This window comes from Plectropomus leopardus, chromosome 22 (assembly GCF_008729295.1).
Source record: "Plectropomus leopardus isolate mb chromosome 22, YSFRI_Pleo_2.0, whole genome shotgun sequence".
In the NCBI taxonomy this organism is placed as follows: domain Eukaryota; kingdom Metazoa; phylum Chordata; class Actinopteri; order Perciformes; family Serranidae; genus Plectropomus; species Plectropomus leopardus.
Window position 1 is genome coordinate 8,943,595 of NC_056484.1, and position 13,088 is coordinate 8,956,682.

At 40.2% G+C, this 13,088-nt stretch overlaps 1 protein-coding gene across 1 annotated transcript in view; it reads right to left on the reverse strand.

Moving 5' to 3' along the window:
• Positions 1 to 1,758: 1,758 nt before the first annotated feature.
• LOC121961330 (IQ motif and SEC7 domain-containing protein 3-like) overlaps positions 1,759 to 13,088 on the reverse strand; it is a 120,681-nt gene continuing 109,351 nt past the window's right edge. Inside the window, 5 exon segments of the mRNA XM_042511276.1 lie at positions 1,759 to 1,903; positions 7,731 to 7,774; positions 8,093 to 8,185; positions 10,686 to 10,844; positions 12,439 to 12,538. Coding sequence (XP_042367210.1) covers positions 1,844 to 1,903; positions 7,731 to 7,774; positions 8,093 to 8,185; positions 10,686 to 10,844; positions 12,439 to 12,538 — 456 coding nt within the window. The 3' untranslated portion in view covers positions 1,759 to 1,843.

The window sequence follows — 13,088 nt, forward strand, 5'->3', positions numbered from 1 at the left end:
CATTAATGCCAGCATTTGCAATATAAGCTGTGTGAGCGCCTCTGTAGTTTTTTGCCTTTTTGAAAATGTCAGACGGAAAGGTTAGGAGGGAAGAGAAAAATAGTCACGAGGGGGCCGAAACAAAAACCTGGGAGTTGTACCGACATAAAGAGACAGCGTCTGGATGTTTCCGGTATTTCTCCTACACCGACAAAAACACACAAAGGTTTGAATATGCTTTGTGCAAATCAAAATAACACAGATCTTGACATTTGTAGCATCTTCACGGAAGTTCGTTTCCTGAAAAAGCAAAGAAGCGTTGCATGACCAGATTACAGCACAGTGTACATATATTACATGTGAATTGGTTTAGAAAAGTCCGAGAGCAGCTTGAACAATTTCAAAATATGAAAAAAAGAACTCCTGGGAAGCAAGAATAAATATGAAGAGTAAAAGACAAACAACAATCAACAGGAGCATCCCGGGCTGACTTTTTGGTTTGGCAGCAATCCATGTGATTGGTTGTTTTCTGTCAGACTTCACTGTAGGGTGATCTATGGAGAGCAACATTTGAGTGAGAGTGTTTTCTGATGATAGAGAGCCACAACACAGCAGAGGAGCAGATGACAAACGCAGCTTATAGGAGGATGTTTTTTTTTTCTTTTTGTTATCCAGGGGAGCAGAGAAGAAGAGAGAGCTCTCCATCACGTAAATAAATCAGCAACAGCTAAAACAGGTTGTTTTTTTTGTTGTTGTTATGAAATATCAGTTTTGTTATTCATTTTTTTGTGCTCCTTGAGGGAGAAGCGTGAAAGGACTATTTTCTCAAAGCAAAAGATTTTTTTTTTCTTTTCTCCTAGCCCTAGCATTTAGTCAAGTGCAAAGAAGTCTAGTGGAGGCTATGTATTTTGGCACATGTTTTTCAGTTAAGTGTCAACAATGCACGCACGCGCACATACAGCACAGTAGGCATGAGGTCTGGGATGATAGAAGCGAAACAGAAGGTCCTCGGAGTCCGTCCATCCATCGAAGTCCCATTTCTGTTGTTGTTGGCGGTGAAACCCGAAACGGGAGGAAACCCATCCAGAATATTTTCTCTAGCAAGAGTTAAAACTGACAAAAAGTTATAGAAATTTGTTAAAACTACATAATATTTCAAAATACATGTGGAATCAAGTAAAACTTTATATATGCACTTTATTTCTCTTTTAAAACCTTGATCTTTTAGTTTATTTTTTTCCTTAAATATATGCATATAAGTGAGATTTCATTATTTTTTTATTATAGCTCTTTCATCTGTATGTATATATGTACATTATGTACTTTTTAAATAGAAGGGTGAGAGTGTGTGGGCGATTGGGGAAAGAATACTAATTAACTTATTTACACCATGCTCCGAGAGCCACTTGGGGTCCGGTGTAGACTGAGGCGGGGGTCAGGGGGGATGTACTGGTGTGGGTGGTTGTAAGGCGGAGGTGGGGGAGGCAGCGGGGGCTGGTGGCCATCATTGCCATGGGAGCCGTCCGGCGAGCGGACCGGGGTGGACATGGCCGACTGACTGAGCTGGTGGTGGCTGTGGTGGTGATGCTGGTAATGGTGGTGTGTGGGTGTTTGGCTGAGGAACGCCTCCATGCGTCCGTGGCCGCTGTTGTCAAGCATGATGACCTTGACGATCTGCTGACACTGGATGAGTGTCTCGGGCCTCAGATCAGCCATGCTGACGGCCGCCGGGTGGTGCTGCTGGAGGTGGAGGTGGTGGGCGGGGGTGCTTGCCGCTGACTGCAGCTGTGGGTGCTGAGGAGGAGGCGCCGGCCCGTGGGTTAGCCCCTGGGGACCCTGCTGGAAAAGCAGCTCCCCCCGGTGGTTAAGAAGGGCCACGTTCTCGGGACTCCGAGCCGTGCTGCTGAGCTGGTACGTCTGAAGCCTGTTGTGAATTGACACCTAGTTTAGAAAACAGCCAAGAGAACAGCATCAAATGTTATAAAACTGGTTCCTCCTCTACAATCCGTCAAGCCCTCTTTTTGTTTTTTTTGGGGGGTGGTGAATGCACAGCACACACACACACAGGGCATGCGTGGGGGCTTGGGGGGTCGGTGGAGGTGTTAAATCATACTGCACACTCCCCTCCCTCCACCCCCGCAGGTACTGGGAAAAGTGTAGATTGGATGCTGGGAACAGCAGTGTGTGACTGGGGTCAGGAGGAGGACAGTGGTGGGGAATGGGGATAAGAGATTTGGTGCGACGCTACAGAAGGGGCCCGGTGGTTCCAAAGGGGACACTGAGGGCCCCTGTGTCTCCCTTCCAAACCACTGTGTGGCGCTATGGTGACACAAGGAGACTTAAAGGGGTCGGGGGGGAACCAGAACATAGACAGAGGTCATACGGAGAAGAGGGAGAGGTGGAAGGAGAGGAGGTGAGCAGACTGACAACCACAGACGTCCACAGGCAACACTCATCAGAATGCAAACCTCCATATGTCACATTTATTTCAACTCTCTATTTCTCTTCTTTCAAAATGTACCTTCTACTATCTGTCTTCCTTTACCCGCACCTTTCCTCCAAATACATTTTTCTTTTGCTGCTTTTTGGAAACAAGTCACGTTTCCAAGTTACCTTACACTGTGTTTCTCAGAAAGCATATGCCAAAACAAAAATATAGAAGGAATCATCAAAATTCGAGGAATATACCAGCCTGTTCTCATTCCCAACTTGTCAAAGAGGGCCATTCTGTCAGTGCTTTTGGCAAAAGTGTGCAACGACAAAAGCCACCTTTCGCATGGGCATGGAACGCCACCAGATGGCTTCAGGTGAGAACGCAGCCGGACAAAACCGGTCATGGTGTTATTATACGCTGGCAGGCAGCCAGACAGCACCTGCCCTGTCCACATGATACGCGTACAGGCAGTGTCATCAATGCCAGAGGGAACGTGTTGCGTGCGCATCAAATGTGTCAGGATGGCATCAAGTTGAAACGCTGCCAGTAACAACATAATATAAGGAGTGCAAGGATGTCTATTGAGCAGGCGGCAGAGTTGATCGATGGGTCCCGCAAACTACAGACTCTAATCCTGGAGTCTGGTGTTTTAGGAGAATGATGTTTTTTACTACACCTTACCATGTGCTTCCTTTCCCTAAACCTAACCTAACCCAACGTGTGTTTGTTGACATTCCAGTATTGGTTGCCATGTGCTGTTACTGGCTAAACAAAAACATGTGCATCATCATCCCGCCATGTTGACGTCATGGTAGCGGCACACCTGATTGACAACAATAGTACGCAGAAGGATACCTGCTGCACCACTTTACTGTGATTTAGAGGAATCTGCTGTGCTCAGTGTTACTTGGTCCTCCTCAGCATTTGAAGTTCAAAATCAGCCAGAAACAATAGTTTTGAATCAGGCCAGGTCGAACTAGCAGATGTTGGGACAATTTTGAGAGTGGAAGGAAACTTTTGCATTTCCAAAACATAATCATATATTTTGTCCATATACTGAAGAGGAGTCATAATTTAGTAATTTGGCCTCTCGTCATCTTTTTGAAAAAGATTATGTTAGCCTGTGCACTTAACTACCTTTGAAATCAAGGGAGACACCTAAAGACAGCTAACGCCAGCAAGCATTTTGAGTCATTTCTGCATTCCAGGTGTGTATGGAGATATTTTGTAAAAAGAACGCAAAGGAAGGAAAGGAAAACAACCATTTTTAAAAATGTATGTATCCATGCAGACAGGGTCTTAATGTTAATCTTTAGCTCACTATTAAGCAAATTTTTTTTTTTAGCTAACTTGTTAGTTAATCTACAAGCTACTGTAGCTAAAGGCTTTATGGGCTGTTTCTAAGTCTTGTGAACCAAATCCAAGTCACATCACAGGTTTTTAGAGGGCTAATTCACACCAGATCTCAAGTCCAGTAATGCACATGATAGGCCAGCATGAATAGCACAGTGACCAAAAAATTGCAAGTAATAAATCAAAGCATCCGTATGTGTAAAAACAGTCAATTGAGTCCAGGTCTCAAGTCCACAGCTCTGCTATGTACTGTAAGTTTGGTAACTTACTACATACTTTAATGCGGTCAAATTTCTGACTAAAGATCTTCATTTTGAATTAACTTTTAATGTGTCAATATAGTTTCCCACCTAAACACTTCAAAATGGCAACTGTGCGAATAAGGTCAACAGTAATTCATCTGCAGTATAATAGAATTTTAATGTGAAGTATGTAAGGTAAGAACGGGCTTACAACTCTTCTATTCTCTTACAGGAGCCAACATAACTCTTGTGTGAGAGAACTCCATTAACATTTGCTCCCATTCAATCTGCCAACCACTATTTCTCCTTGACGTCTTGGCACGTAAACTTAAGAGTACAGTATCAATGAGCTCTGAACCACTTTAGATAAAGGATTTAGCTGACTTTCTGGTGCCTTTCAAAACTTCAAATGAATTTCTGTGCTGGTCATAAGTTTACTGTTACATTGACAGACTTGACTGTTAGGTTACTAAAATTAAGCAAAAAAAGGACATTTATATACCTATATAGGAAAAGTAATACACCATGTCCAAAATCACTTCCTATTTCCTATTTGGCCTAGTGTATTTATTTTTATTTATTTATTTTAAATATAGTTTGAGATTTATGCACCACACATAGTGCCCTCCAAAAGTCCCACAATGGAATTAAAAAAAGTACTACTAAGTACATACAAATAGTCAGTAGATGCACTATATTAGACTTTTACTATTTTCTCTAAGCCTGGTCTAAATTGTTTTCTATCCTGTGTTTATAACTAAAAGAACAGGTTTTACCAGGGATAATCTTTTTAAGCTTTTCATTTATTTCATTTTAATTTTTTTCATTGGCAAAACTAGTAGGGTTAAAAAACAAAACAAAAATAGGCCAGGATCATTTTTTCTTTTTCACCTTTCTACTCCATGTCTACTTAGTATGTAAAACCAGGCAAGCAAATGGATGGATCATCAAAAAAAAAATCTCATTTGCAGCTTTGGGCTTCCACAGCTATCCCTATGAAAATTCAACTTTTTAATTTACTATGCAGTAAAAGTTGACTTTAACTGTTAAAGTAATACAATCTACAGCTCTACATAACAGCAAACAAGATTTTTGTGTTAGGATAGCAAATAAAGAAATTATCACTGGCAAAGTTTTACTGATTTGCATTTAAGTCTGGCTTCATTTTTTTTTAATCTTTTTATTCAAGTGCATTTTAGTCACTTTGGTAACAAATCACACACATGTGATTTGGACTGTGTGGGACCCATCTGACACCACTCTGCTCTAAAGAGGCCAGGAGTGGGAGGATCGTTAGCTGGATTGGCTGCACCTGAGGAGAAGCTGGCAAAGCTTTAAAAGGGCCACTACTTGCAACAGCTTCTGTTTGCCTGTCCTCTCCATGATGATGGCTTTCTTTGTCTTTGGTTTTGCTTTTCATGTCAAAAAAAACCCACAACAAGCAACAAGCTACAAATCTGCTCAAACTTGTGCTCCAACATGTCACTGACATTACTAAGTGACCACTATCAAACTCTCCCCTCCTTCGGATTTTAAAAGCTTACTGTGCAACTATCCCTGTATTTATGCGTCTAGTACCATGATACTCAACTTATCTGGCACCTAAAAGGGTGCCAAGTGCTTTTAGGATACAAAGGGTGCCATAAAACAGAATCAAAATAGAACATTGAGGATCCCCAGCACCCTCAGATTAAGGTCCTATCCAAGCCCCTAATGTTCCAAAATCCTAGAAACATCCTAAAATCCAAGAAATGTCCTAAAATCCTGGAAACATATACAGGGCTCCTGTGACTGGCCCCTGGCCTCCTTACATTTTGCAAAAGTGGCACCCAAGCAAAGCCAGTTACGTATCCCTGCTCTGGTACAAGCAGCAGGATTCACTGTGTGACCCTCCTGGTTTCTCAGATAAATGTGTTTTGACAGTAAATGGCTCCCCACCAGCCTCTGACATTTACTGCAGGCTGCACGGTAGAGGGGAAGGCGGTTGCTGAAGGTAATTCAGACAACCATGAGCACTGGCCTGATCATAGCTCACTGTCATGAAGACCACAACAGAAAAAAATCATTTCATTTTAATGCTTCTTGTGCAGCAATGAATGCATGTTTGCTGTGCAGAAACCATTGTCATTCTACAAGCATTTATGGTTTTGAAAATGACAGTATTTCTGCTCTAATCAGCACCGAAGTAAAGATTTACAGCCAAACATAAAACCAGTGAGCTGTGTGGAATTAAACAGCCACTGACTGTCAACTTGACCCTGTGGCTTTTCACTCCAGCCCCCTAAACTCCACAGCCACAGAAAGGGCTATGGAAAGGTCACTGGATGCCACTAGGATGGTAATTGCAAGGCCCCATGGGTACTGTAGTTCAGCGTGCTCTGCTCACATGTTTGCACGAGAAGTTTCCCCCGAAGATCTGGCAGAGGGGTGGTGAGGTGACGTCTCCAGGTCAAATGAGCGTTAAATTTATCCGCCCGCATGTTACTGTGTTAATTAAGGTCTCAGTGTGGGTACACACACACACGCGCACACATACACACACACACACACACACAGTATTCCTCTTTTAGCAATAGCTGTTTTTTCTTCTTTCCTTTAAAGCGCCTAAAAGAGTCACCATTTCTGCCTGAGCTTGTGAAACTAATTACAACCTATTCCTTTTTAGGCTTGCAGATAATATTAAAGCCTCTGAGTCGGGTGCATTTTCTGTAAATAGAACCTGTTCTGACTGCTATGATTTTATTAACCCTTTCAAACCTGGCCAAAATGGCTTAATTTCTTTCAAAAACATGGGAAGAAGGAAAAGAACAACTTAAGAAATGACCCCAACAAATACAGAGGAAGTTGATATTTTAAAAATGACTTTAAAATTGACACAAAAAGAAAAAAAAAAGAAAGCAAAAACAAAGAAACAGAAAACAATCAAACAAGGAAATGACCTGAAAAAATTATTATTTTTGTAACATTAGTTATAGCAGTTAGGTTTTTTATCAATATGTTTTGTTTACTTTGTAAAACCTGATGAAAAAAACAGATCCAATTTTTTAATGACATTATTTCAGTACTTTTTCAATTATTATGTTTTATTGACTTACATAACCTGTCCTGCCAAATTCATGTAAATGACATAGAAAATAGCTTATGCGATAAACACCATTTTAGGCATCTCATGGCAGTGAAATGAACATTCAGTTCACGGGCAACAGCTCTGGTGGACATTCCTGCAGTCAGCATGCCAATGGCACGCTTCCTGAAACTTGGGACATCTGTGGCATTCTGTTGTGTAATCAAATTGCAGATTTTAAAGCTTCCTTTTATTGTGACCATCCATGCTTAACCAGCATCCTGATATGCCACTCCTGTCATGTAGATCTTGTAAAAGAAGTTCACTAACACATATTTGAACAAATTTCCCACCAACATTTGAGAGAAATTAGTCTTAGATGTTAAACCTAAACCTGTGAAAACTGGAAACAAAACCAAAAGTGTTGCAATGAAATTTTTGTCCAGTGTAGTTTGGTTGGGATACCTCACATGCCCGCAGCGCTTTACCCAGCAGCACTCGTTCTCTCATCCACTCTTCACCCACTCCTGCTTGACGCCTCTAGCCCTGCAGATATGACTAGTCCTCAGGTTTCATTCTATCTCATCCTATCTAGATAATGACACACTGCACTGACTTACCTGTTATTTGGGACATGGCCCTATCATTAAGCACTTACCTCTACTGCATTGTGTCCGCTTCTTTCATCTATCTCCTGGTTTCCTGGACAGAGGAGAAAAATAGAGGAAAAGGGGGGAGTGGCAGCAAAATGTCTTTTACTGCATTTTAAAGTATTTGATGGAGAAATAAATCAGGCACTTTATATTACTCCACTTATTCCAAAGTAAAGATAAGGAATATAAGATTTGTTAGAGTGCAGTGGCTCCTTTTTTAAGTATAAAATGTTTCATCAATCTATTCATAAAAACAGCAGTGGTTTAACTTTGTTTCAGCTGCAGGTAAATTAATGTAATCGAGGGCAATGTCCCTGCAGCGCATTTTAAAATTAAAAAGCAGCGGTGCACACACACTCACACACACCTGATGGGGAGCCCTGTTTGCCGCGCAGCTCTAGCTGTGTGCCGTTGTTCTTTACTGCATGTGTCTTGGCTCCCTGCTGTTTCTCCAGCTCCCCTGCAGAGAACAGAAGATAAAATAAATCATCAAAATATAACCACCGCAACAGAGAGAAAAATAGGTAAACAGACAAACTGATGGAAAAGAGTCACAATATTAACCCGCCTAACTATTTTTCTTTATCTCAGATGCTGAGCACACGTGCTTTTTGTTGCCTTCCTCTCCTCCACTCTCTCCTCTAATCTCAAAACACAACTCGCCATCTCTCTAATTACACTTCACACTTGATGGTAATTGCATGTCATTTCCAATCATGATGACTAAATGTTGTTTTGTCTCCACACATGCGCCGCATTCTAATTCTGAGGCCAAACTGCTGAAATCTGCCAGGTGCGACCTTTAACGTGCAGTGCAATATGTCCTCTGATTCATTTTGTTGACAAAAAAGTAACAAAATAAACAAAATATGTCCTGTTTTGTAGTTTATCTTGTGGAAAAGGAGGTCAGATGAAGCTATAAATAAACAGTGGCAGTGCTTAATTTTATAGGTCAGCATTTTCCCAATAAATTATTTACTAGTTTCCTTGAAATGAGCATGCATTTTGGTACTAATCATGGAGAAAATAGAGACAGTGTTTTAAATTGAGCTGTTCTTTCAAGGAAATTCCTATTGTTCCTTTAATTAGAACATTTTTCCAATTTAATATATGAAGCTTGGTGGAAGTTCAGTCAGAAAACTTTCTTTATACACAAATATCTCGCTTTTTCCAAACAACCCATTCCTTCCTCTCCTGCACTGCCACTATGTTTCCACGTAAAGTGCTGTTGGAGAGTGGAAGTGGGTTATAAAACCCAACAGCAAGCCTGCATTAATGCAGAATATTTTGTATTAATAATAAAATACCCTTCTCTAGAAAACAGTTGTGTTCATTTTAATGAATGTTTGTTCAGTGAAAAATGAAGTCTCTCCTGATTGAAACACTTGTAAGTATTAACTGTTACAATTAGGCCTACAGTGCAGGCATACTGACTTAAGAGAAGGGAACAGAAAGACCTAACACCATGTGTGAAATATTTTAGCGTGACCGTTGAACTGAATTAAAATGATCTATTCCATTAGGAATTTCCTTTATTATAAAGATCCAGATGCAGGATAAAAATGCACCTCTATATAAAACAGAAACTGTAAGAGGGGACCAAAAAGAAAAAGGCCCAAACAGAAGTGAGCCAGCCGCAGGCATGTTTGCTAACGTGCCAACAATACAAACCCTTGGAGGAGAAAGGATGATGTGGTGTTTTTTTGTGCAAGTGCCAGCAATCATTCTTGTTCCAAATGTTATTCCTATGTTATGTCTTGAGAGAAAGTTTGTTTAAAGAAATATGTCTCAACATGAGTTATTTGTGCTTGGTTTACATGTTTTTGTGCACAGTAGCTGTCTCTCCTCACTCCACTCAGTGAGAGAAATAGCTTCCGTCTGTCAACCACTGCCTGTCTCCATATGTTGCTGCCTGCTCTCCCTGGGCTGCTGGCCCTCCCTTTCTGTGAAGGGTAATGCAGTTGCGTCAAATCCCAGCAGGGATGCTCCCTTTGATGCCCACTGGCAGGAGCTAGACTCTGGATACCCTGGTTCTCCATGTGGGTCTAAGTATGTGCATGTCTTATTGTCTGGAGAATTTCATATGTACCCAGACCCAAAACAACTCAGATGCCTGGCAGCTTTCAGGAACACTGGCCTCCTTTCACCTCCAATTTACTGCCCTCCTGCAGTCTGTTTGAGCTGCAGTGCACCAAAGGAAACACAATACAAAAGTCATTCTGCACCTACACAAGTTAGCAAATAATAAAAAACAAAGGATGGCTGCTTCTGACTCATGTGTACTATCTGAGGACCTATCGATTCCCACACAGAGTATAAAAGAATTCACTGTGGGCTCCCACTTTCCAAGATGTGAGATTATTGATTTGGTCCAAAATTTGATGCTGGTTGCATTGCCAGGGGAGGAATACACACAAACATTTCAAATAATTGGCACAAGCAAACACATACACTGTCAAATGGGACAAGTTAATCTTACATAAAAAAAGTCTTGGAAGCCAACTGCCTTGAAAAAGGAATAAAAAAAAATAATTCATGCTTACTTCATATCTAATTGTTAAATTAAGTTAATTAAAATTCAGCTGTATTAACTTAATTTTGTGAAGTTGTTTGAACTCAGAAATGACCATAAAAATCACCTTGTTCTTTCTAAGGATTAGCAGCTTCAGTAAACTTCAGTTGATCATCACGAAGACATTTTGCCCCTGATGAAGTTAGGAGATCTGTGAGTTCTGCACTGTTAACATGTTTCAGAAAAGCGTCCAGTAGTTTGTAAGATTAGCTGCTGACAGACAGATTCACACACTCACACACTTACACACTTGTACATTCATTTGGCCTTATTTATTTTATATACACCTTTAAAAACCCCCCCCCCCCCCCCCCCCCCCCCATTTCTGGCAGCCTCCAGTTTTTCATTGTATTACCAAGGGAAAAACCATAAAAAGACAGACACTTACACTCAATGCGTATCTGCTCCATCTCCGACACCTCCGCAATTGATTCCTTCAAGTCTTCTACAAACTTAAGGAGCTCTTCAGCACTCGGGGCACAGAAGTTAAGTACCTGCTTCTTATCTGAGCCAAAAGGTGACAGGATGGTGATGCCATGAGGGTAGTCTGGGGAGCACAGAGCACATTGAGTTGTTGAGACAAGAGCAACAAAGGCATTTGCAAGAACTGTTTGCAAGATATTAGAAAGTTTAACACCACTGGTGTGAAAATGCTAACAAAATGCCTCAAAAAAAGTAGATTTGTGAGCTCATTTTGTTTGAGATATTTTTATGAAGACAATCTACTTAGCATGCAATGTGGACTGAAGGGGGATGGGATAATTACATTTTAGTAAGAGCAAAGGCATGATTAATGTGAAGACTTTCTATGGGAACAACCAGGATGATGAATTTCGGCCATCATGAACATAAAAAATGAACCAATAAAAGAAGTTTAATATTAAAGCTGTTTCAAATACAGCCATAACTCCTACACCCCCTCAACTTAGGCGGACTTCTCCCTGGTTTGTCATGGTCCAAAGCTTTGGGTGTTATGTCTACAGCTGTAAAGTAATGCGTTTCTGTAATCCCACTACTTTTTGCAGTAACTACTTATGTAACTTATTACTTTTTCAAATAAATACTACAATTACTCGCTACTTTTGTCTAGATCATAGCAGACAATTGCAGTCACCAGCAGCTATGCGTGGCTCAGGTAAGCGGCATTCAGTCCCTTCATCTTGTCTGTGTGTGTATTTGAGCAAGAGACACACATTCACACACACACACAAAGAGGGGATGAGAACGTGGAAGGTGGACTATTGCATGAAATGTTTATGTAAGTTATAAATAACCTTATATGGACTGTCGGGGGTTGACCAGCACATTACTAGTCACCCGAAATTACAGTGGAGCGATTCATCATCCACCATTACTGTCACTGCACACAATGGCCAGCAGTTCAGACAATTTGAGCTTGCCTTTGTGGAAATATGGACATTATTCCCCCCTCCTTGAGATCAATGACAAATTAGGCCTATAGTGGTGAGTTGCAGGACTTGGATTACTGTAATGATTAAAGGATAAAAACTCTTTGTGTTTATGTTTTTGTGAATCATTTTTATCACTTTATTTCCTCTCATGATGAAAAAACTACTGTCACGTATCTGAGAAGCAATTCTAATTTAATTTTACTTTGCCAAGAGTATTAAAACTGACTTGTTGCTGGAGACTACAATAAAAAAGCCTATTAAAACATATCACTTATGTGTCCACCAGTTACTTTGCATTATATTGAATATGGGTACAATCCAAGATAAAATTTGACAGTTTTCTTGTCCCACACTGTGCTACAGCAACATTAAAATAATGTAGCTATGTAGACCTTAAGATAATTAAAGCAAGACTGACAGATAACATTATATAAAGAATATACTATAATATATATAATAAACATAAAAAATATATCCACAGAATAACACACTATCGTTTGCCTACATTACACAGATGTGCAAGTTTGTTTGTTTTAGTTTTAAGAATGTAGTAAGGATAAGATTTGCTATGTGCAAGGGTATTTGTTCGTAAAACAGTATACAGTTAAACAGAATATGCAGTCATTGGTAAAGTAATTTAAATATTTTTCAGACAAGTAACTATGTAACTGTAACTGATTTTCAGTAACTTGAACAACACTGGTCTGCAGTGAAGACATTGTGACTTACATTCATTTTCAAACAGGTGAAACTGCATGCCGAGTAGGCCCATTGCTTTGCAGAAAGTGTAGGCTGCAGAACTCTTCTTCTTTGGACAAAGCTTCAAGATCTGCAGACAACAAGAACAATCAGTGGCAAGTTTGAATGACAGGGAGAGAGCATTAAATGCCTTTATTATGAACCCTTTTGATTATTTTTTTTTTTTTTTTTTTTGATTTCCATATCACAGAGAAATCTCAAAGAAAGAACTGCCAATATAAAATATATTCAAAGAGCAGATCGAGTCAACATTAATGTACACTACAAGCTTCAAAGTGTTCAGATGGGAAAAACAAACACCCTGGCAAGCTTAAATCACAGATGTTACACAGCTTTTTTCACTAAATGACCTTACAGATAGAGAAAAAAAGAGGCAAATCTGTTTTGCTGCGCAACTGGGGGGCTAAATTACCAGGCAAACCGTATTAAACCAGTACATCACATTGGCACTTAAACACTATTTGACATGTTCAAGCTGCTTGACGAGGGGGTTCATATTAAAAGAAAAGTCCCCCATTATTTTAATTTCGCCGTAAAGACCATTTCTGTCCTGCTTTCAAAGCTGTCAGGAAAAAAAAAAAAAAACCTCTTGCTGGAATATATCGCACCGCTAACTTTTA